Source organism: Macrotis lagotis, chromosome 1 (genome assembly GCF_037893015.1).
Source record: "Macrotis lagotis isolate mMagLag1 chromosome 1, bilby.v1.9.chrom.fasta, whole genome shotgun sequence".
In the NCBI taxonomy this organism is placed as follows: Eukaryota; Metazoa; Chordata; class Mammalia; order Peramelemorphia; family Peramelidae; genus Macrotis; species Macrotis lagotis.
Window position 1 is genome coordinate 828530509 of NC_133658.1, and position 26558 is coordinate 828557066.

The following is a 26558-nucleotide window of genomic DNA, read 5'->3' on the forward strand; positions in this document are numbered from 1 at the left end:
AAAATATCATACACCCTAACAGCAACATGGGGGGTGATGATCAACCTTGATTGACTTGTTTGTTCCATCAGGGCAACAACCAGGGACAGTTTTGGGCTGTCTGCAATGGAGAATACCATCTGTATCCAGATAAAGAGCTGTGGAGTTTGAACAAATTTCAAGGACTATTCTCTTTAATTTTGGGGGAAAAAACATATCTTGTCTGATCTTGTTATCTCTATATACTTTTTGTTTCTTCCTTAAGGATGTGATTTCTCTCTCATCACACTTAATTTGGATCTGTGTACAACACGGAAACAAAATAAAGACTGATATTGCTTTCCGTGGGTGGGGGGTGGAGGTGGGTGGAGGGAAGTAAGATTGGGAGAAAAATTGTAAAACTCAAAACTCAAATAAAATCTTTAAAAAAAATAAGACTAACACAGCATGTATTTAGAAAAATAAATAATTTTTTTAAAGTGGATATTTTTAAAACCAAAATAATATTGAGGATCTCAACTTTATATTTGATTCCTTGAATTCTAATATTAGTGAAACTATATATGACCATAGATTATAAGACCATCATTTTACATTTTGCCTAAGAGATAAATGAAACAGTTTATGATACAGTTTTCTTTTCTTTCATATTCTTTTTCAGTCACCAGTCACCAAGTCCTGAATTAGTGGCTGCTGCAACTGCTGTTGCTGATTCTCTTCCTTTTGACAAGCTGTCAGTCAAATCAGAGTTGCTGAGTCAATTGAGGAAACATGAGACAAACTTCAGAGAAGAAGGAAAAGAAGCAATTAAAATAAGGTCAGTAAGCTGAATGGCAGTTTTCATAATGATACTCAAAAGTAATCTTTTTTTCATTTGACTGATATGTGCCAACCATAACAATATGAATTCATCTCAAAAATCAGTTAAAATACTACAAATAAGAGGCGGCTAGGTGGCATAGTAGATAAAGCACCAGCCCTGGAGTCAGGAGTACCTGGGTTCAAATCTGGCCTCAGACATTTAATAATTACCTAGCTGTGTGGCCTTGGGCAAGCCACTTAACTCCATTTGCCTTGCAAAAAAAAAAAAACTAAAAGAAAATACTACAAATAAAAAAGGTTTTGTATTAAAAGGCTACTTTTATTTTAAAAAATAAAAAATAGTAAAGTGAAAAGAAAACAGTAAATCTGAGACAAACCTCTTTTTAAGGAAATAGTTGTATGAAAAGAAACATTTTGGGGCAGCTAGGTGGTACAGTGAATAGTGCACCTGCCCTGGAGTCAGGAAGACCTGAGTTCAAATTCAACCTCAGACACTTAATAATTACTTAGCTGTGTGGGCAAGTCACTTAACCTTATTGCCTTGCAAAAAAAGAAAAGAAACATTTTTCTAAATGAAGTAAATCGCTGGATGTACACACAGTTTGGCAAATAAATTCTTCTTTAGCCTTTATAATCTTTGTCCTTATTTTTTTTTAATTTATTTATTTATTTTGAATCTAAAAAATTTTTCCCCTAATCTCATGTCCCTCTCCCCACCCCCCCACAGAAGGCAGTCTGTTACTCTTTAAATTGTTTCCATGGCATTCATTGATTTAAGTTGAATGTGATAAGAGAAAAATCCTATCCTTGGGGGGGAGGAGTATAAGAGATAGCAAAATTACATAATAAGATAACTTTTTTAAAATTAAAAGTAATAGTCTTTAGTCTTTTTTTTTTTTTTTTTTAGGTTTTTGCAAGGCAAATGGGGTTAAGTGGCTTGCCCAAGGCCACACAGCTAGGTATTATTAAGTGTCTGAGGCCCAATTTGAATTCAGGTACTCCTGACTCCAGGGACGGTGCTCTATCCACTGCGCCACCCAGCCGCCCCGGTCTTTTTCTCTTTTTTAAGAAAGATTTTATTTTGAATTTTACAATTATTCCTTAATCTTGCTTTCCTCCCCCACCCCCCACAGAAGGCAGTCTGTTAGTCTTTACATTGTTTCCATGGTATGCATTGAGCTAAGCTGAATGTGATGAGAGAGAAATCATATCCTTAAGGAAGAAACATAAAGTATAAGAGATAGCAAAATTACATAATAAGATAATGTTTGTGTTTTTTTTATTAAAGGTAAATAGTCTTTGGTCTTTGTTCAAACTCCACAATTCTTTCTCTGGATACAAATGGTATTCTCTGTCATAGATACCCCCGAATTGTGCCTGATTGTTGCACTAATGGTATGAGCAAGTCCATTACTGTTAGGGTGTACAATGTTCTTCTGGTTTTGCTTAATCTCTCTCAGCATCAGTTTATGCATATCCTTCCAGGCTTCTGAATTCCCAACCCTCCTGATTGCTAATAGAACAATAGTGTTCCTTAACATATATATATATATATCACAATTTGTTCAGCCATTCCCCAATTGGTGGACATTAACTCAATTTCTAATTCTTTGCCACCACAAACAGAGCTGCTATGAATATTTTTGTGCAAGTGATCTTTTTACTCTTTTTCATGATCTCTTAAGGGTATAGACCCAGTAGTGGTATTGCTGGATCAAAGAATATGCACATTTTTGTTGCCCTTCGGGCATAATTTCAGATTGTTTTCCAGAAAGGTTGGACATGTTCACAGCTCCATTAATAACGTATTAGTGGGAAATCTAGATTTCCCACATCCCTTCTAACATTGTCTTTTATGGTCATATTGGCTTCAGAGATCCTTTAATTTGCATTTCTCTAATAAGCAGTTATTTAGAACAGTTTTTCATATGACTATGGATTGCTTTGATTTCCTCATATGTAAATTGCCTTTGCCTTTGACCATTTGTCAACTGGGGAATTACTCATTTTTTTTTGAAAAAAATCTGACTTAGTTCTCAGTATATTTTAGAAATGAGTCCTTTATCAGAAATACCAGTTGTAAAAATTATTTCCCAATTTACTACATTTCTTTTGATTTTGGTTACAGTGGTTTTGTTTGTGCAAAAGCTTTTTATTTTAATGTAATCAAAATTATCTGGTTTGATTTTTTAATGATGTTCTCCATCTCTTCCTTGGTCATAAACTGCTTCTCTTTCCATAGATCTGAAAGGTAAACTATTCCTTATCTCCTAGTTTGCTTATAATAATGTTTTTTATGTCTAAATTCTGTATCCATTTTGATCTTACCTTGGTATAGTGTGTGAGGTGTTGGTCTAATCCAAGTTTCTAACATATTCCCAATCTTCCCAATGTTTTTATCAAAGATCTGGATCTCTGCTTAGATGTTCCAGTATTTTCTTTTTTTTCCCCCCAATTTACTTGTATTTTTTCCCTCAATTACATCTGAAGTTAGTTTTCCACATTCATTGTTGTAAGATTTTGAGTTTTCTCTCTTTCCTCCTCATATCCCCTCCCCAAGCTAGCAGGACATGCACAGACATATTAAACATATTTCCATATTAGTCATATTGTGAAAGGAGAATCAGAATAAAAGGAAAAACCACCAAAAAAAAAACACCTGGAAATTGAATACTTTGGTTTGCATTCAGTCTCCATAGTTCTTTCTCTGAATGGATGGAATTTTCCATCTTGAATAAGTTCAGTTTATTCTCTTTTCTTTTCTTTTTATTTACACTTTTTGCCTTGGTGACTTCATTAACTTCAAGGGTTTGGCTATCTTCACGATGCAGTTCTCTAAGTATACATATCTAGTCCTAATCACTCTCCTGAGTTCTAGTCCTGTGTCATGAGATGCCTTGCAGGTGCCTTCTGGATGTCCCAGGATCATCTCACGTTCATTACCTCACTTCTTTTAATGATATCACTATCATTTGACTCATCCGCATTCACAGGTAGGGTCATGGCTGACTCTTTGTTTTCTTCCTATTCCTGTAGTCAACCATTTGCCAAGTTTAGTGCTCCTAACAGCATTCCTCATGCCCATTCCTTTCTCTCCACTCACAATCTTGTGCCTTGGTTTCCTTTCTTATACTTTGTTAACTTTACAATTCATCATCTATACAACTGGCATATCAGTATTTCTAAAAGAAAACTGACCATGTCACCTCCTAAGAAAATCTTTGGTGATCCCCTCTCACCTCTAAGATAACAACATCCTCAGCCTCTCACTTAATACCTTCCATATTACAGCTTCTGCCCACCCACCAGTCTTATTCCATATTCCTGCCAGTCATGCACTCTCTGTGCCAACTTTCCTGACAGGCTAGAGATGCATTGTGTGACATTCCATCCTTCAACTCTATGCCTTTGTCAAGTGGTCTCCATGTCTAGAATTAAATGGATGAGTGATCATTTAAGTTCTTCCTGTTTTCAGAGCACTGCTCTAGGCACTAGGGATACAGAATGAAGAGCAAGACAGTCCCTGTTCTCAGGGAGCTTGTATCCTAATAGAAGATGATAGGCAGTTTCAACAGTAAGATGGAAAGCTGCAGTGGTTTTTGGAGTACAGTAGCAAAGCAAATGATGATGTATCTCCTTTAATATCATTTCCACTGATAAAACCATGTTTATTTCTATTGTTGAACCATTTGACAATGATAAGGACTTGGGTGGTAAGAACCTTTTGGTAGCTCTGGCTACAGAAGCATTCATTTGCCTTAAGGTTAAACTCCTGGATGATAACTTGGGAACTGAACTGGAAACAAAATCAATGGTCTTTGAAGGTTTGGGTGGAAGAGAGTTCTGATGGACGTAATTGCACATAGGCAACCTCTTTCCTTCAGGATATCTTGTCACTTCAGCTAGACTGGCACTGTGCCCTATGGAGGACGTGTGCTAGGGAGGGGCTAACCCTTTGTCCATAGAGGCCCTATGGATGATTGTGTTAGTGAGTGATCTGGAAGCAGGGCCATTTTGTTGGTATGGGGAGGGAGCATCTGCATGGGGCATGGTGCTCCCAAGGGCTCTTGAGTTTACCTTCTTTTTGGTGTAACCCTCTCTCTTTCTCTTCCCTTTGATTGAACAAATCTCTGCTTTCTTTCAAATCTTAATTCCCACCTCCTACATGAGGCTTTCCTGGACACTCTCCCTAACCCAGTTATTAGTGCACTCAATGTCTCCCTTTCTTGGTAGTCATGTTGCATATTTGTATGTATATATGTATTCCCCCAGTTCAGTGTAACTTTCTTGAGGGTAGACGCTGTTTTGTTATTTGTATCTCTAGTGTTTAAGACCTTCCTTTAATAGGTATTACATGGTAATTGAATTGAATTTTCATTATCTCATGCCAGCTTGATCAGCTTCACTGAAGTTTAATGAGTGACATTACTTCAATTCAGATGTGCTTTAAATTATTCTTGAAGTGTTTCTTTTGTGAGATAAAGAAAGACAGCTATATAAATGCAGTGACATTCCAGTGTTCATCCTCTAGCCTCAAATATATAAACATTAATAATGATGTTATTTAAATAAGGCCAATGTACTTAACATAGAAACAAGTTAGTGCTTCAGTACTTCCTCTTACTTTTAACCTAAATCAATTTCTGAGCCTTTCACAAAGTTGACAGGATTTCTCACCTATTTGCATTTGGGTAAATTCAGTCAGCAGTAGGTATTGGATCCCTGGAGTTAGGTTTGGATTCCTGCAATTTTGCCCTTTATCCTGAGTCCTGAAGGAATTGACTTTGCTCCCTTGAAATGTAGTAAAGCTGTGCCAGACTAAATCTTATTCTTGTTTGGTGGTCAAATTCATTTAGAGCCTTCAGTTCTGTGATGCTAATGAAAGCAGTTGAAACATTTCCTGGATGCTAGCTTGGGCCTTCTGCTTTTGTCTATGTTATCTTCCAGCCTTTGTGCTGCCAAAGCACTGTTTTTTAGCATACCCTGCTCTCCTGTGATCTGTCTGCCTCCTGACTCTTGAAAGCTTTCTGTAGGGGATATGGAGTGTGTATTCCTTAAATAGTTTCACTCTCTTTAAGGAACTTCTTATAACTCAATGACTTACAAGATACTTCCTCAAGTCCCTTTTTCAATGAACTAACTGATGATTTGTATCTGAATTCTTTTGCTTATACTAGTTCCCTCATGCCCTTCATTGGGAATTTTTTTTTCTAGAAACTTGATTTTTTTTTTTATCTGTAATATATTTATGCAATGGAATACAACAGTTATTAAGCATCATCCAATAGATAGCACAGAGCAAGGCATTGAGGGAGACACACAAAGTTCACCTAAAACATCATCCTAATTCTCATCCTTTTTAATCCATTAGGAAGCACCTTACTTATAGTCTAGTGTAGACACCAGTTATCAAGCATTTATCAAATGGCTAAGAGATTCCAGGCACTGTGCTTATCTTTGAGGATTAGAATATAAAAAATGAAATCAAAACAGTCTCTTCCCTCAATGAGTTTATGTTCTATTGGTGGAAATAAAATGTATGTAACTATATACATAAAACCTACTACCTAAAATATGAGTCGATAGGGCATGGGGAGTGTGAGCCCATGGAGGGTCCAGAGTGGCAGTGTAGAGGGTAGTGCTCAAGCAGAGTTTCAAAGGAAGCCAGATGTGCCTGGGCAGAGCTGGGTGGAAAAGCCCCAGAAGAGAGGCTGCAGAGCCGACCTCAGGATCAGAAAGTGCGAGACAGCTGGTAGACTCAGGCTGGCAGAACAGCTGTTGATCTTGTTGGTTAACAGGGCCTCTACTCCTCTTAGAACATCTTGGTCAAGGAATCAGAGATTTCATTTTGACCAAAAATAAAAGCAATTTCCTAAATTACATTTAGGAAACACTGAAGGAAGAATGCCTTCCACTTGGGGTAATAAAGAAAATTAGTAATTTGAGAAGGATAAAACATTGATTAAGCCTCCTACTATATACCAAGCAGTGGGGATACAAATAGAAAAACCTGCCACAGTCACTGCTGAGTCTCTTATCTGTAAGAGATAGTATATGAAAGAAAGTTCATATAGACCCAGAAAGACCTGGGCTATAGAGATAGGAAGAGGCTGCCAGGCCCAGAGAGGCAAGGAAGATGGCAAAGCCTGGCATTCTCCATTCCATTGGAAGGAAGAGTGAGTGAACCCCAGAGGAACTGGCATTCATAATGATGGCAGCAGCTTCTAGCACACTGTAGAAGGTACTGCTATGGAGTACCTGGTCAGGGCCTGTAGTCCTGTGAGACATTTGGCTTTGTGATATTTGGTTACCAAAGATTCTTAAATAAACTTTTCTGTTTGGATGCCTTTGATCACAAGGGGAATTGAACACTAACAGAACAGAAATCCAACATCAGTGCACTGGCTCTAGCATCAGGGGCTTAGGTAAAACCTAAGAACCTCATTTTGAAGAACCTCATTTTCTCCATCTTTAAAAATGAAGGAATTAGGGGTAGCTAGGTGGTGCAGTAAATAGAGCACCCGCTCTGGAGTCAGGAGATCCCAAGTTCAAATCCAGCCTCAGACATTTAATAATTACCTAGCTGTGTGGCCTTGGGCAAGTCACTTAACCCCCATTGCCTTGTTAAAAAAACTTTAAAAAAAGAAAAGAAATGAGGGAATTAAACTAGATAGTCTCTGCAGTTCTTGCTATCTCTTGCCTGTGATTATAAGATATATCAATAAAATGTTAGGGGCTCATAATTGTTTTTAAATTTTCTTTTCAATAAAAAAGATGCTGTAGAAAGGAAGTTAAGGACCAGTATTGTATTTTTGTTTCTGTTTAGAACCAATTAGTTGTATGACTGTTAACACCTTATGTTACCTCCAATTAAACTTTAGTTTTCTTCACATAGCAAAATGAATGGTTTGATCTTTAAGTTCCTTTTCCTGTCTAAAATTCTATAATTTTAAGTGTTAAAATGTGTGTAATTCTTAAACATGTAGTTTTTGCTTGTTAAAATTATTTGAGAATTAATCTGATTGAAAGAATTTGTTTTAAGAAAAAACAAATATGAAAATGAGTAAAAAAATTTTATAGAACTTTATGAAAAGGAGCATATTCATATGTATAAAGATACATTAACTTTACCTAGAAATTGTCTTAAAAATAAAAACTGTTGCTATTTTGTAGTCATGGTACCAGTGATTCAAGGGTCAGTTCCGAAGGACTTTTTTTTCATTTATTTTTATTAAAGATATTATTTGAGTTTTACAATTTTCCCCCACTCTTACTTCCCTCCCCCCCCCCGAAAGCAATCTGTCAGTCTTTACTTTGTTTCCATGTTGTACATTAATCCAAATTGAGTGTGATGAGAGAGAAATCATATCCTTAAGGAAGAGACAGAAAAGTTAAGAAAAAACAAGATCTGACAATAAGATATCTGTTTTTTTTCTAAATTAAAGGGAATAGTCCTTGAACTTCCAAAGGACTTCTTTAAAAAAGGAAGTGCTATGAACAATGTCTTTTTTCCCCTTAGATCATCTAGCATGTCATTATCCATTTTTGTCTTGTTGCCAATTTGATGATGAGGTAGAACCTCAGAGTTGCTTTAATTTGCATTTCTCCAATTATTAGTAGTATGAAGTATGAAAAATGTTGACCATTTCTAGAAGAAGAAATTGATAAACTCTGGGTGCAGAGTGAAACATACTTTTTTTTCACATTATTTCCCTTCCTTTTGGTGGTGGAAGGGAGGGAGCAACATGCCTAATAGAAAAATATGCTTTGTATGATTTCACATGTGTAATTGGGACTGGAAAGAGAAAGAGAATTTGAAACTCAAGATTTTTAAATGTTTAAAAAAAATTAGAGAAAAAGCAAAATGTGTTAGAATTTTTTTTAAAGCAAAGAAAACGTTTTTGTTTCAGTCCCCTTCCTAGCTTGCCTGAAGTTCCACAGGCTTTGGGTAATTAATTTATGAAATTATTAAACGGGGCAGGCATTCTCTTTTCTTTGGATACTTGACTGGAAAGCCCACAACTGGCACCAGAAAATAGGTGCTAATTATACTTTAATTAAGCACAGAATGCATAGGGACAAGAAGCTCACAAAGACAGAAAAAAAACAGCAGAAGAGGTACAGAGACAGTTGTCAGTGTGGGGATGAAGGAATGGGATAGTGAAAGGAGAGGGAGACAGGGAAAAAATGTCATTCATGTAATATGTATTAAAATTGGGAATGCTAGGCAGCATGGATTGAGGAGCAAGAGTTTGAAGTCTCATTTTTGTTGAAATTTGAGGGGAACATTGTTAATTCATTAACTATACAAGTTGTTTCAACATTATTGACAAAACTTCAAAGTTAACATGAACTCATCTCAAAGTTATCAGAACTTTTTTGATGTTCTACTGATCTGGAACTTTGGAGGTCTGGAATTTGTCTGGAATTAACTTATCATGGACCCAGAAACCTGACAGCAAGAACTAGATGGCTGATACAGCACAAATGACCAACATTTGAATTTTAGTTAATAGATGATACAATTTGTAAATTATGCTCCTTTGCTCTTTGAGACCATTTGTACATGACTTCCAGGTGCCCCTTTGCATCTTATTCCCTTTTGCACTTTAATATTAGATACTAATAAAGTTAGTATGCTTACTAGGAAGGGGGAAGGGGTTCTAGAAAGACCAGAATAACATAAAGATTTAATGCAATATTTTTCCTTTTTCTAAAAATGTAGTTCATGGGTTTGTAGCAGTAGTCAGATATCACAGAGTTCTGATTTCATTGTTTTGTTCTTTATTGCTTCATATAAATCTTTTTATATTTCTTTGTATATCATATTTTTCATATCACTGTGATATTATATTTACTTTAATATGACATATTTGGCTATTATCTAGTGCTAGATATATAGGTTATTTTGTCAGAATTTTTCTGTTGCAGTTAAGCAAGTAATTCTTTCTGTAAAACAATTAGTGATTGAAGGGCAGCTAGGAGTTCTGATTTTGCTGTTTTGTTTTTTATTGCTTCATATAAATCTTTTTATATTTCTTTGTATATCTCATATTTTTCATATCACTGTGATATTATATTTACTTTAATATGACATATTTGGCTATTATCTAGTGCTAGACATATAGGTTATTTTGTCAGAATTTTTCTGTTGCAGTTAAGCAACTAATTCTTTCTGTAAAACAATTAATGATTGAAGGGCAGCTAGGTGCTACAGTGGATAGAGCACTGGCCCTGGAGTCAGGAGGACCTGGAGTTCAAATCTGGCCTGGGACACTTAATAATTACCTAGCTGTGTGGCCTTGGGCAAGCCACTTAACCCCATTTCCTTGCAAAAAACAAACAAACAAACAAAAAAAAGAAATTAGTGATTGAAATACAGGTTGAAATTAATAGAAATGATGAAAACTTACAGAGAATTTGTTTTTTTAAAGTTCATGATAGAGCTATCCTCCAGTTGATGAATGATCAGTAAATGAATAGTCAGTTCTCAGAGCTATCCAAGATATGAAGAAAAGCTTCAAATTACCCATAATTGGAGAAAAGCCATTCAAAGCTACTCTGAGGTTCTATTTCACAGTCATCAAATTGGCAAAGATGACAAAAATGTTAGATGGGCTAAGGGGTAAAAAGATGTCAATTACAGCAGCTCTTTTTTTAGTGTTAAAAGAAACTGAGGGGAGTGCCTATCATATAGGGAAAGGCTGAACAATTTATGGAATATTTATGAGTAGAATAATGCATTGCAAGAAATGATGAAGGGGGTATGGTATCAAAGAAACATAGGAAGACTTTTATATACTGATAGAGTCAAATAAGCAGAATCAAATAGTGATTACAATAACAATGTCCATAAAGATAACTTTGATAGACTTCAGAGGACTGATGATCTACCATACAATCCACTTTCTAACAGGTGATGAATTCAAGAGTCAGAATGAGATAGATTTTTTTTTTACATGGAGAATGTGGGAATTTATTTTACTTGTCTGAATATTTGTTATAAATGTTTTAAATTGAGGGCAAGTGGAGGGATTTGCATGAACTGATTCTGAGTGAGATGAGCAGAACCAGAAAAACACTGTACACCCTATCAGCAACATGGGGGCAATGATCAACCTTGATGGACTGGATCATTCCATCAGTGCAACAATCAGGGACAATTTGGGGCTGTCTGAAATGGAGAATACCATCTGTATCCACAGAAACAACTGTGGAGTTTGAACAAAGACCAAGGACCTTAAATTTAGGGGGAAAAAATGATATCTTATTGTCTGATCCTGCTATCTCTTATACTTTGTTTCTTCCTTAAGGATATGATTTCTTGGGGTGGCTAGGTGGCGCAGTGGATAAAGCCCTCCAGTCAGGAGTACCTGGGTTCAAATCCGATCTCAGACACTTAATAATTACCTAGCTGTGTGGCCTTGGGCAAGCCACTTAACCCCATTTGCCTTGCAAAAACCTAAAAAAAAAAAGTGACTCTTTCAACTTGAGGATATGATTTCTCTCTCATCACACTCAATTTGGATCAGTGTATACCATGAAACAATGTAAAGATTGACAAATTGCCTTCTGTGGGGGTGGGGGAGGGAAGGAAGATTAGGGGAAAAATTGTAAAACTCAAAAGAAATAAAATCTTTTAAAAAATAAAAATAAATAAATTCAGGGCAAGGTGGTAAGGGCGAAGGTAAGGCGAAAAAGTTAATGTTTGTTTTAAGCTCACATTTGCCAGTGAATTGGACATATGAGGCATATTCTAGATTTAAGAAAGCTTATTTCAGGAAGTTAAAAAAAAAAGACAGTCATGCATCTATGGCTTAAAATTATAAAGAAGACAATTCAAAAGGAATGGAAGAGTTTCCAAAATGAAGGTCTGCCCATACAGAGAGAATGATGAAGTTTCCCAAAGAGAAATCTGATAAATCCAAATATTAAAAAAAAAGAGAGAGGACCTGTGACAAGGGAAATCTTTCAGAGTGGCACAGATCTTCACAAATAGTATCCAGAAAACTAAGACCCCAAATAAGCTGAGACTTGTTTTTGGTAGAGGTAGAGTTATCAAAAAAAACAAAAAATGGGTGGGAAAGGAGGATGAGGTCTGCTTTGAAGCACATGGAATAAAGTTAAACAGTATAGTGAAAACAGAGTAAGAAAAAAGGGAGAGACTAGATGAGTACTTAAAGAATTCTTAATTTGGCTGTTAAGGTTTTGATGATGTGTTCACTTTAATTTCTAAGAGTTTGTGTTTCTGTTATATGAAAGATTTTAGGGGAAAGAAGTTTTTCAGAATCAACAGAATTATTCCTATAACACTTGTTAGCTTGAGCAAATTCTTTCTGCTGTCTGGATGTTACTTTCTCCCAGGTAGAAATGAAAAAAGTTTATGAATCTGTAAATATTACCAATTAAAGTTTCTAGCTGTTCACATGTATTACAACAATGAGTTAGTGGCTTGAAATGTCTTTGTTGTGAACTGTAATTTTATTGAAATTGTCTTTTGAACTCAAAGTTTGTAGTTTATTTTAAGTTTGAAGGACTACCATAATTTTTAATGAACAAATCCAAAGAATAATTCAAAAAAGATAAAGTGAGGACCTTAAAAAGCTGTAATAAGGGAATATTAACCAATGTCTTGTATGGTTATGAATTTATCCTTTACTTGTCAGCTTCAAAGTAGATATAATAAACTTAATAGATTAAATAGCATCATTATGCATCAACAATATTGTTATATTTTGTGGTTAGAATTTTTAGTACTCATTTTGCCATTTTTGTTTAAATTTCAGTGACATAATTTCAGATATGAAGATTGCCAAGTCATCTACATCTCGAATTTATGCCAGACCAGACCATCAAATTCAGTTTGATGAAGGACATGGATTTTTGTCTACAAAAGAGTTGTTGGATCTTGATTCTAAGAAAAGGTTATCTTTTTTTTTGTCCCATTTTCCTAACCATGACTATAAATTTCCTTCTATTCCCTTGATTATGAATTTTTACTGTGGATCTGCCTGCCCATATTAGGCACAGGGGGCATTAAAATCTATCCTCCATAGGGGGCAGCTAGATAATGCAGTAGAGAGAGCACTAGCTCTGAAATCAGGAGGACTTGAGTTCAAATCCAGCCTCAGATACTTAATAATTATCTAGCTGAGTAACTTTGGGCAAGTCATTTAACCCCATTGCCTTGTAAAAAAAAATCTATCCTTCCAATCTTCACTGCTCCATTCTGTTCACTGGAGGAGGAGTCAGCTTTCAAGAACGTATGTTGTTCTGGAAGCATTCATATTATAGACTATTGTTTAAAATTCTCCTATACCAATTAGTTTTCCTGACTTGAACTAGGTAAACCTAACCAAATCTTAGATAAGTAATCATTCTCTAGCAGCCTTGTTTTCAGAAGTGCATATGTGACATGAAGTAAACTCTTATTGGTTTATATTAATATACCCTGATCTTTCTTGTTAATGAGGGTAATCTTGGTGTTGAACCCAGCTACTGCTACCACCCTAAAATGTAAAGTGCCCTAGAGAACTTGTTGAAATGATAGATCATTTCACTTAATAATGATAACTTACAAGATACTGATTTTTCCTTTCGTTATTGGCTCTTTGCTTTAATTATATTCCATGGGCTCAATGATCAGGTCTACTGAGATGACTCATGTCTATATATAAAGCTCTGCTTACCTTAATATCAGTTTTGCATAATCTGTGATATATTGGATAGCTCCATTTCATATTTGTCACATCCAAAAGATAACTCTTCACCCCTCAGCTTCCTAAACCCAAAGCTCTTCCAAATATTGCTATTGTGAGGGTACCTCCATCTAGTTATCCTTGACTACTCCTTTCTTACTTCCCATGTTCAGTCAGTGATCAGGTCTTATTCTACCTCTGCAGCAGTTTTTCCCTTTCTCCTTCCCTCCATTCACATAACTGTCAATCTATTTCATTCCCTTAAGTAATTTTAATATGTGCCTACTATTTGCTAGGCCCTAGGAATTAAAAGATAAAAATGACTGTCTCTGCCCTCAAGGAGCTTATATTGTACTAAGGAGAGGCAAATTTCATAATAAGGAGAAACTAAGGGGCAGCTAGGTGTACTGGCCCTGGAGTCAGTACCTGAGTTCAAATCCGACCTCAGACACTTAATAATTACCTAGCTGTGTGGCCTTGAGCAAGCCACTTAACCCCATTGCCTTGCAAAAAAAAAAAAGGAGAAACTAAAGGAGAAAGAATAGGCCTCTCTAGAAATTGATGTCTGATCATTGTTAAACTGGTAGATCAGTGGAATTCTGTAACTGTAGCTTGCTAGATTTTTAAAAAATATTGCTGAAGTCTCTTATACTATTCTTAAGGAAATGATGAAGAGATGTAGACAAGAAAAGCATATAATTATACAGATTCAGAATAGTTGTTAATGGCTCAGTGTCAGCTTGAAAGAAGGTCCATTGGAGACACCTGGGAATCTGTGCTGGGTCTTGTACTGATTAACATTTTGTCCTTGACTTGTAATGGCATACAAGTGGCAGAAAAAGCAAACACACTGCAGGATGGTTAGGATCTAACAAGATCTTGGCAGACTAGAACAGTTAGCAAAACTTGAATCTGAAATAAATTAAAATAGTACAGAAAAGTATGGTCTTTCTATGTCCCATCCTTTTTGATCCATTTGTAATGGTTGGGAAGTAACTGTCAAAGTCTAGAAATGCTAAAGTTTAAAGGAGGAATTTCTATCTCCACCCCTCCGGCCTTATGTTGGCTTCTTTGGGAAGAATTCTATATTCCTCCCCAAATGCCTCCCACATATATCCCACCAATTAAAAGATTGTTTATAATAATAGGCTTCCTTATTAAAGTGCAGATATACCCTGGGGATTTAAGTTGATAGGTAGTTCCTACCTTGTTGAGAATTTCCATAATCAGCTAATTAGATTGCTTAATACCTAGTTGAGATCTCTACTGTGGGGACAATTTGAATTGCTAGGAAGTAGGAAGTTGCTGTTATTTTAGACTGAGAACAAGCCTGGAGGGTTTTGAATAACCTGTAGACTTTAAAAAAAAAAGTCTTTTGGGGTGGGAAATTGAAACCCTGGAGGTTGAAAAGGCAGGCAGAAAACCAATTTTGCCTGAGTCTTCATGGCAAAAATGACTTTGCAAGCTATGAGAAATTGTCTATCCCCACTAGGTTGCCGAGCCTCATCTGTCAGTAGAAAAATCACATTACACAAACATGAAAGTTTAAAAATGCTATGTTATACCACTCAAATTTTCCAGATTCATTTGTGATGCACATGTATGTGTGGAAACAAATCTATGCTTTCATTGACTGTAGGCAATTTGGGATGAGAAAACTTACACTACTAATGCAGATCAGTGCATATGCCCTGCATTTTAAAGGTGTAGACTTGCCCAGAGTCCTGAGAGTCACTTGCCCAAAGCTTCATGACCAATATTTATCTGAGACATGACTTGAACCCCTGATTTTCTGACTTAAAAGCTAGTTAGTATGTGTTGAAAGGTTTTGGATCAGGAAGAGCAGATTAAAATCAGTTCAAAAGACCAACTTTTAGAAGCTGGTTTTTAATATATTGCATTGGTACTTCACTTTGAAAATCCTGCAAATAAGAGCAGGAAACAGTGAAATATGAAACTGTTCATTAGAGTAGTATATTTTTTGCAAGACGACTAAATTTCAAGTATAGAAAAAAAGATTAATATGCTATTAATTCTGGTTAACTAAAAGCCTAACTAGAAGCAACATGAATATTCTAAACACTGAGGCTGCTTTGTAAGTTGGAATGTTTTGATTTAGCTGTTTTTTGCAATTAAAATTTACAACATTTTAGGCAATTAAAAAGGCAAGAAATGGTGTTCTAATGTTGATGTCATAAATGCTAAATTAAGATTTGATAATTTTATCATTATACTGGGTTTTCTTATGACTTAAAAAATAATTAACTATAAAATAATGACATTTTACTAATCTTTTTAGTAAGAATGTTAGGAATTGAATTGAATTTTGTTGCCTAATTAATTGCCTCAGGAAATAAAAATTCAAATGTGTAAACCTCATTGACTATTAATACCAAAGGATGTTAGAACATCTGGTTTGGGTCAAAATTAGTTTTAACCTCTGCCTTAAAAACATTTCATGTGAAATAATTTTTCTCATAAACAACTTAAAATAGGAGCATATAAAAGTGTTCTTAGGAAATATATTTTTCCCCTTTTGGTTTTAGGAAAGGATTATTCAAGGGGAAGAGACTTAATATTTTCCCTGTGATTGAAACAGCTTCTGAAGAGGCATCTGAAACAGGTTGGTCATGAAACAACAATAACAAATGACTTTTCTCAAGGATTCATTTTTATTTGCATAGTGGCAAACTATTTGAATATTCTATCCTGTTTAGTGGCTGAAATCTTAGATAGAAATGGTGGTGAGTTACATCACTGGCTTCCCCAAACACTCTCCATTCTTTGTGATGAACAAGATAAATATGCTTACCTGTGTTTCTGCAAAATGATATGCAACATAAATAGAAATATGGAGGAAAGTATTTATTATGTATTTTCCTCTTTTAATTAGTCTTTTTCCTCCAAATTCTCCTGACTTCTTTTTTAGAGTTAGAAATAAAATTCCTCACTTTTTGATTGTAATTAGAAGGAATAATTTTAAGTACATTACCTAAAGGCATGCAATTAAATATTGCTTCATCTCTTAAGTAGCACTGATTTTATTTGTTCACTGATTCATGTTGCAATTCTTTTTTTTTTTTTAATTTCTTTAAGGCAGTGGGATTAAGAGTGACTTGCCCAAGGTCACACTGCTAGGCAATTAAGTATCTGAGGTCATTGAACTCAGGTCCTCCTTACTCCAGGGCCCATGCTCTATCCAATTTGTAGTCTAGTTGCCCTGCAATTCTAAATAAATTGCTGTAACTAAAAAAAAAAATTAATCAGATAGCATTTATTAATGACTTAGTGGGTGTCAGACATTATGCTAATTACTAGGAATATCTAAAGAGGTAAAAGATAATCCCTACCCTCCAGGATCTCTTAATCTAATGGGAAAGACCACAAACAAAAAATAAATTCAAATACACTCTATGCCAGATGAATAGAAAATAATTTAAAAAGGAGAGGAATTAGAATTAAGATTTTTTTGGGTCACCATCTTTTTGTCTTTCTGGTGATGAACCTATCCAAGCATCTCCAGTTTCTTGATCTACCAGAACTTGCATTCCATTTATATAATATTAGCCAACCCAGATTCACCTCCATGACACAATAAGATATTAGAATAGGACTTCAGGTGAAAAAATTATGTCAAATAATGTTATCTTACATATGTGACCTCCAAAATTAGTTTAAGCACGTGTCTGAGGGTTTCACTGACTTTCTTTAGGAAAGAGGAAACCCAATATATAAATATCAAATTAAGACTTAAAGATCATATCACGTATAATAAAATAATAAATGATACCCACTTAGGACATTTATTTTGAGATTGACTAAAAAAAATTTGGAAGAAAATGTATTAAGTGACTCTAAAACCACTTTGGAATATAAATATGACTTAGTCTTATTTATTATGCAATCTCCATGGTGAAGATTTTTATAGAATGTTGTTAATTAGATTTTAAACCAAAACTACATCTTAAAATTTTCATTGTATACAAACTTAGGCTTTTAAGTCATTAAATTGAAATTCCAAAATCATATTTTATGGAAAGTTGTCTTCACCAAACTGAAAATAAGTAAGTTTGGGCAATGGGGAAGAGAGCAGAAATGTAAGGAAATTTGTGAATTTTTTTTTGGTATTATTATTAACTATATTTTTTCTTTTCTCCAACTTCTCTGTGAGTTGCATTATAATTTTTTTTTTTGCAAGGCAATGGGGTTAAGTGGCTTGCCCAAGGCCACAGAGCTAGGTCATTATTAAGTGTCTGAGGTTTAACTCAGGTCTTCCTGATTCCAAGGTTGGTACTCTATCCACTTGGCCACCTACCTGCCCACAACAAATTTTCCTATAGAAAACAGTATAGGGTGGCTAAGTGGCACAGTGGATAGAGCACCAGCCCTGGAGTCAGGAGTACCTGAGTTCAAATCCGGCCACAGACACTTAATAATGACCTAGCTGTGTGGCCTTGGGCAAGCCACTTAACCCCATTGCCTTGCAAAAACCTAAACAAAAAAACCAAAAAAAACCAGTATATGTGGGGATTAAATTTCAAAACAACCCCACAAAAAACATGTTAAATCTACAAATAGGTGGATAAAGCACCGGCCCTGGAGTCAGGAGTACCTGGGTTCAAATCCGGTCTCAGACACTTAATAATGACCTAGCTGTGTGTGTGGCCTTGGGCAAACCACTTAACCCCATTGCCTTGCAGAATAACCTTAAAAAAAAAACTACAAATAGACAAACCTGACAGATTTAGCACCATGTAAAATGTGCTTCTGTGGGAAAATACATTTCAAACTGTGGTAGAAGGAAACCCTAAGACACTGGTATCTCATCTGCTCTCCTTTCAAAAAAAAAATAGATTAATACTATCAATTTATCCTCATAGCTATTGCCATGGAGAGCATGTGTTGTAGAGAACTTCATATGTAGCTCCATGTGGTCTGGATCTAGGCTATTTGAGAACAGAGATGATATACTGCCACTGCAGAAAGTGTGTACTATGTGTGTACTAGAAGGATGATGCTGAAGTAAATAGTAGATATACAACAAAATACTTCTTTGAAATATTGCTTCTCTAAAATGGTTACAGTTGAAGTTTGTAGTGACAGTAGTTACATCATTCTTTTTTTTTTCCTTAAGTTTTTGCAAGATGATAGGGTTAAGTGACTTGTCCAAGGTCACACAGCTAGGTCATTATTAAGTGTCTGAGGCCGGATTTGAACTCAGGTACTCCTGACTCCAGGGCTGGTGCTCTATCCACTGCATCACCTAGCTGCTCCCAGGTTACATCATTCTTGTCAAATTTTTCTAAATCAGACAATTAGTCAAATCCCAAAATAGACAAAACTTAAGTGTTTAAACTACTATGATGGACAAAGCTGTCTCTTTCCGAAAGGCCCTTCTATGTGATCCTCCTTTGTTCAGAGAAGGTAATGTCTTTCATTTCTACACTTATTATTAGTACTTGAAATCATGATTTCTGCTGTATTATTCTAGCCTAGATTTCAATTTTAATTTTCATCTCCTTAGTTTGTTTCTACATGAATGGGATAGCTAAACCATTTGGATCAGGGTTGCAATCATAAAGAATGGTCTTAAATTATCTCTATATGAATGATGATATCTGATTCCATTGATATATTTTCATTCATTCAGTTAGTGAGTGGACTCTTAATTACCTCTAGTGCCTGTTATTTGTACTTTAATGCCTTTGGGGCAATGGTATAAGTCAAGGGAAGAGCAAAATGAAGTACAGCACCACCAATTGGACATTTTAAACTGGGTTTCCTGAGACTTCACAAACTTAATATATTCAAAACTGAACTAATTATCTTTTTCTAAAACCCCTCTCTTTTCTAAACTTCCCATTTCTATTGAAGATACTCCATCCTTCAGTCTCTTGTATTTGTAACAACAGCATTAATCTCAACTCGTGTTGTTTGTCAGGTCACCTATCCAGTCCTTTACTCAATCTTGCTATTTCTATCAACTTCTTGCCTAGATTATTGTAACAACATTGTAATCGCTCTCCCTTTCTTCAATCTACCACCACTACAAGTCTATTCTACAAGCTGCTCATAAAGTAATTTTCCTTTAGTGCAGATCTGAACATGTGACTGCCCTGGTAATTAACTCCTGTAGCTTCCTATTGCTTTTATAATAAACCAACTCTCTATATTAGAAGTACCATACCATAATCTCTTCTGAATTCATGTTATTACTTAAAAGGATATAATCAATTTTATTAGTATGTGACATCAAATATAAACATTTGCCATGTCAATTTTCATATTAAGTTATTGTTTAGATTTACATACCTTAGGTCCACTTACATTTCCAGTCTCAGTGGATATTATTCCCCCATCCTCCATTTTGAGATTCATTCAAAAGGCCTTCAGTTTTTCACATAGAACTGCATTTCCTGGCTCTTCTCACTGTCTGCCCTACTCACTTGCACCCTTTTTTCCTCTAAGGGTTTACTTAAGCCATATCTTTGTCATGAAATCTTGCCTGGTTTTCTCAAACTACTAGCACCCTTCTCCCTCAAACTATCTTGTATTTAACTAGTTTGTATATATTTGTATCTTTTCTCCTTGTATTTATATTTATATATGTACCTGTTCTTTCCTTCAACAGAAGTTAAGATCCTTATGGATGAGGATTGTATCATTTTTATTTCTTTAGTGCTTAACACATAGTAACTGATGACTAATAAAAATGCTTTTTGATTTACAGTAACAAAACACAAAAAAGCTTACAATGTTATTATGCCTTATAAAATCTTAAGATTTAAAGTGGGTTGTGAGAATTGTTATGAATAGCACTGAACTAAGAAATCATTAATTCTTATTTTGAAAGAATCTAATGTTCCAGATACCAGACAATTATTAACAAGATCAAATCCAATTTTAATAATAGCTAATATTAATGTGGGAATTTTTTTTTTCTTGATTATACATGCTTATAAGAGATTTTGCTTTTCTTGTTTTTGTCGATAGAAAAGGGAAGTAAAATGAGAAGAGGTGGATCTTCTTTTGAAGAAAAAAAGTTGTTTAAAAAAAAGAAAAGACATTTGGAACTTGACAAATTTTGTTCTTTTCTGGAATGTTTACTTTTGCTTCAAGACCTTTGAAATATAATAATACCTGTTAGCCAAAATAATAATAACAATACTGACATTTTTATGTTACTTTATGGTTTATAAGGTATTTAAGATACATGATTTCATTTAATCATAGCAACTATGCTGCAAGATATATAGTACAAATATTGTCATTCCCTTTTATGACTGAGGAGAAACCACAGTTCAGAAAAATGAAATTACTTGTTGAAGTTCACATAGCTTATAAGGGGCAGGCTTCATATCCAGCATACTTTGTACTACATCACACTTTAATTATGAAGGCACCCTTGCATAAAATACTAGGGTCAACCAGATGGTGCAGTGGATAGAGCATCAGCCCTGGAGTCAGGAGGATCTCCGATAAAATCCAGTCTCAGACACTTGACACTTAATAGCTGTGTGTGATTTTGGGCAAGTCACTTAACCCTAATTATCTTGCCTCCAGGGCCATTTCCAGTTGTCCTGATCCTTATCTGACTACTGGACCGAGATGACTCTGGAGGAGAAAGTGCAGCTGGCAGCTTAACACAGCACCTCCTCACTCAAATACAATTCATGTGCTTGTCAGGGGATCCTCCTCCTTGATGTCATAGTCTTCTTTGAGAACTAAGGATAAACATCGTCAATATAAAATACTATGAGCTATAGTATATGCTCTCATGATTTCCCCATTACCAGTGGAGTGAAACAAGATTGTGTCCTTGCTGCCGTATTTTTTAGCATGATGTATTCAGTCATGTTATCAAATGCCTTCATTGAGGATGAACATGGCCTCAAGGTCAGCTATTGTACTAATGGTAAATTCTTCAATTTGAAAAGGCTACAAGCCAAAACCAAAGTAAAAGGGAATATTAGTACATAATCTTCTGTTTGCAGATGATTGTGCATTCACTGCAACCTCTGAAGGTGAGATGCAACAAATTATAGATTGGGGCAGGTAGGTGGCACAGTAGATAGAGCACCAGCCTTGGAGTCAGGAGTACCTGGGTTCAAATCCGACCTCAGACACTTAATAATTACCTAGCCGTGTGGCCTTGGGCATGCCACTTAACCTCGTTGCCTTGAAAAATCTAAAAAAAAAAAGTTATAGATCATTTCTCTTCTACTTGTGCTAATTTTGGTCTAACAACACCAAGAAAATACAGGTACTCCATCAACCAACATCATACCATCCATATGTGGAACCATTGATTACAGCAAATGGAGAAGGTTTGAATACTGTGAACAGGGTCACTTACCTTGGCAGTGTCTTTTTCAAGGAGGAACATATTGATAATGAGTTTGACACCACATTGCCAGAGCTAGCTCAGTATTTGGGAGGCTCTGAAAGAAAGAATGAGAGAGAAGGGTTATTAGGCTGACTACCAAACTGAAAGTCTATAGAGCCATATATGCCTGTGAAACCTGGACAGTCTACCAGCGCCATGTCAGGAAACTGAATTGCTTCCATTTAAAGTATCTTTGGAAGATCACATAGTAAGAGAAGATGATACCAGACACTGAGGTCCTTTCTTGAACTAAATTGCCAAGCACTCCAATTACTGCAGAGTGCAGCTATGTGGGACTGGCATCGTTGTCAGAATGCCAAACTTACGCTTGCCAAAGAAGACTTATTTTATGGAGAACCTACACAGGGCAAGTGCCTATGTGGGGATCAGAAGAAGCAATACAGGGACACCCTGAAGGTCTGTCTTAAGAACTTTAAAATTGATTATGCAGCATGGGAGACACTGGCACAGGACCACCCAGCATGGTGTGCCTCATCAGAAAGGATGCTGCACTCTAATGAGCAAGGCTGAATGGAAGCAACTCAAAGAAAACAGATACCGAAGTTTGGAATACCCACCCCAGGTGTTCACATGAACACATGTAGTATATTCTGAACTCTTATTGGACTGATCTGCCACAGTCAGACACACTATATAACTTCCTAACATAGTGATGACATTTTGGTCTTCTTTGTTAACAAAGGACAAGAACCAACCAACCAATAGGAAAAGATATTACTTTTAATTTTTTTCATAAAATTGGATGTTGAACATCCATATTAAAAGAAAGCTTACTTTTAATCATAATATTGTTCAGATAAAATCATTAATCTTATAGTATTCCTTAATTATAGGTAATAAATGGAATCATCTTATAGATTTTATCTTGTCAATTTCATCAATCTAAAAGCCTAGTATTAATGATCAATTTTAACTTTGGGGGGAAAGATGTTTATGGTTACACGTTTTTAAAGTAATTTGTTTCCTACAGAGACATCACCAACACTTTGGGATGTGGAATTTGCTAAACAATTAGCCAAAGTAAATCAACAACTTCCCCAGAATGCTTTTGAAGAGATGATCCAGTGGACAAATGAGGGGAAACTATGGACTTTCCCAATTAACAATGAAGCTGGTATGTATTTTTTTTCCCACAAAATTAGGGCATGGAAATGTACTTTTGATAGATTCTCTAATTTTAGTTCCAGATATATATATGTATATATATGTGTGTGTGTGTGTGTATATATGTATGTATATGTGTGTGTGTGTGTATATATATATGTATATATGAGTAAATACCTTCATATTGCCTTGACAAATGTCCATTCTTGATGACATGCTAATAAAAATTATTATATCCATTTAAGTGGAGACATCTTTCTAAATTCTGAAGAGGATTTTGGCATGGCACTTCTAATATACAGAGTTGAACAGCCTTTTCTTAGCAGGATTTTTAAATTTTACTGTATAAAATTATTGAGTTAAAAGTACCTCAACGTATCTACCTCAGTCTATTTCTGAAACATTAATTCCCCTGTAGGAGGTTGATTTTTCTTACAAATTGAATGTATTGCTGAGTTTGAAAGACCTTATACACACTTTTTTTTTTAAGGTTTTTTGCAAGGCAAATGGTGTTAAGTGGCTTGCCCAAGGCCACACAGCTAGGTAATTATTAAGTGTCTGAGACCGGATTTGAACCCAGGTACTCCTGACTCCAAGGCCGGTGCTCTATTCACTACGCCACCTAGCCTCCCCACCTTATACACACTTTCCATGGGAAGCCATGATTCCCATAAAAGTTGTTTCCGCAAAACCCAGTGAAGAGTGCTTTCTTATTTCTATTCCCTTTGATGTTGGAGATATCGAAATCAAGAGAAAATACACCTATCTATAATACATTTGTTTATCCTGTTTTGCCATCAACTAATATATATCAAATATTTTCTGAATATTTTTTGAATAATTGTTTTCATTCAGAAAATAGAAATTGAATTTCTTTGGAGGATTAGAAAAGGTATGGGGGAGGCTAGGTGGCACAGTGAATAGAGCACCGGCCTTGGAGTCAGGAGTACCTGGGTTCAAATCCGGCCTCAGACACTTAATAATTACCTAGCTGTGTGGCCTTGGGCAAGCCACTTAACCCCATTTGCCTTGAAAAGTCTAAAAAAAAGAAAGAAGAAAAGAAAAGAAAAGGTATGGCACCAAATTCCATAAAAATGACAAACCTTTGCATAGGTTTTAGGAAATTTAAATAGAATTTTAGGCTGTTTTATTTTTAATTAGCACTGTAATGGATTTTATATTTTGAAATGGAAATATTTTTTTAAAATGTTATGTGTGTATTTTCAATTGAATAGTGAATACAGTGGAAAATTTTAAATAAGCCAGGTAGTCTTGAAATAGCTTTCTTTGTTTCTTTTTTTTTTAAAGGAAGGTTAAATGTTACAGAAGTTTTTTTGAGTTTTGCCATATTTTCTCTGGTTACATTATAATTTTATTGTGTACATACTTGTGTTTTACATATATTTATTCGTGTTTTAAAATAACTTTTGATATCCATGGAATATAAAATGGAACAAAATAGAATTGGTTTAAAAAAATGAAAAAAACCTCCTCAAGAAAAAGATTGTGGGCAGCTAGGTGGCACAGTGGATAAAGCACCAACCCTGGAGTCAGGAGTACCTGGGTTCAAATCCGGTCTCAGACACTTAATAATTACCCAGCTGTGTGGCCTTGGGCAAGCTGCTTTAACCCCATTGCCTTGAAAAATCTAAAAAAAAAAAAAAAAAGATTGCATTTATTGTTAAAGTATCAGTAAATTTTACACAAAATGCATGCTTTAAATTCTGACAAAGTTAACGTTTTGATTAGGTGTTCCAGGATAAGTAGGTTATGACCTTGCATTATATGCTCTGGATAACTTGTATTTCTTTATTTTTTTGTACGGTATAGCTTTTTTTTTTTTTTTTTTTTTTTGCACAGTATAGCTTTTTAAACTGAAATGCCAACAGTATTTCCTGGTGCAAGTGACTAACAAGTACACTTATAGGAAGATGAATCAGGTCACATCATCATAATAACAACTATGAAATTTCTATTTCATTCCACTATTTCCTTTTGACACACAGTCTTGAATTTCAGTGCCTAGCAAAAATTTATCTTAAAGTTGATAAAGTCAATGGGAATGTTTAGTCTCTAAGAAAGGGGAAACATCTGTTTTGATCAGTAAAGGAAGAAAAATGTGACAGGTATCTATATACACTGCATATTATTGATGCTGCAGTGTAGGAAAAGGAGGTGTCTCATTTCCAGCTCCTTAAGACATTTGAATATCTGAAGGAAAAACAGGAAAGAAACCATGGAAACTTTGAATTTGATCTCCCTCTTTGCCACACATTTGTAAACTTCTGAAGACTATGAGGAACCTGCACTGTGACCTGGTTCCTCACAGTAGGGCGCTATTTTCCTTTTGTTGTCCTTGGTATTTAATTTTCAGTTTTTTAAAAAAGGTTATCAGATAGCATGTTCTTCTCACTTGCCATTAATAACTTCCATAAAGATTTACACACATTCCTTTAGCAAAGGAAATTCCATTGTTATGTTACTTAAAACAGTCTTTATTCTTCACGCAGTAAATTTTTTAGTATGATTGAACAAATGTGTGCAGTAGAACATCAATAAGGAAAATGATATTTTGTGTTTATAGTTAACTTCTTGGTGTGCTTTTTTCTGGTATCAAAAAGTTAGAAAGTTGGGTAGTGTTTCTGTGTGTGTGTGTGTGTGTGTGTGTGTGTATTTGTGTATTAAAAGAACTTTTATATGTATGGCACTTGAAGCAACATCTAAATTAACTTTTAAAATTCAAAGTAGTTTCAGCTCCTGTTTTTAAAGCTGTCTCTTACACAGTTCTTCATTCTTCTTGGGCATTTTCAGAGGCTATCAGATAATATTAATTAGTAGTAACAAGATTTTTTTCCATGTCTCTTAAATATTGACTTCAGGGCAGGCTAGGTGGCACAGTGGATAAAGCACTGGCCCTGGAGTCAGGAGTACCTGGGTTCAAATCCTATCTCAGACACTTAATAATTACCTAGCTGTGTGGCCTTGGGCAAGCCATTTAACCCCATTGCCTTGCAAAAACCTAAAAAAAAAATGTTGACTTCAGATGAAAGTAAACCTTTTGTGGATTTGACTGTTCAATAAATTTAGGAATGGTACAGCAACAGCCAGTTAACAAACTTTATTCCTTGAATATGTACCCAAGCAAGGATTGTCGTTAGTCAAAACAATAATTGTTATTGTTACCTGAGCTATTACCTAAAGTCAATTCTGTATTTTGAATTATGTTATCTATTTTGACTCCTTGTTCCCTTTTCATTGCCACATTTTAACAATACATGAGGTGCGGCTAGGTGGCATAGGGGCAAGCTAGGTGGCGTAGTGGATAAAGCACTGGCCCTGGAGTCAGGAGTACCTGGGTTCAAATCCAGTCTCAGACACTTAATAATTACCTAGCTGTGTGGCCTTGGGCAAGCCACTTAACCCCATTTGCCTTGCAAAAACCTAAAAAAACAAACAAAAAAAACCCAATACATGGCACAGAATAAGCCAATCTGGATGTGCTCAATTCATTTGACAATCTTTTTTCTGAGCATCTATATTATGCGCAA

The 26558-nt window shown here is 35.3% G+C and overlaps 1 protein-coding gene across 1 annotated transcript in view; it reads left to right on the top strand.

The window, feature by feature from the left end:
• MRPS31 (mitochondrial ribosomal protein S31) overlaps positions 1–26558 on the top strand; it is a 41105-nt gene that overhangs the window by 8185 nt on the left and 6362 nt on the right. The window contains exons 3-6 of the mRNA XM_074217219.1: positions 641–796; positions 12588–12725; positions 16046–16122; positions 22877–23020. Of these exons, the coding sequence (XP_074073320.1) occupies positions 641–796; positions 12588–12725; positions 16046–16122; positions 22877–23020 (515 nt within the window). The remainder of the gene's footprint in view (positions 1–640; positions 797–12587; positions 12726–16045; positions 16123–22876; positions 23021–26558) is intronic.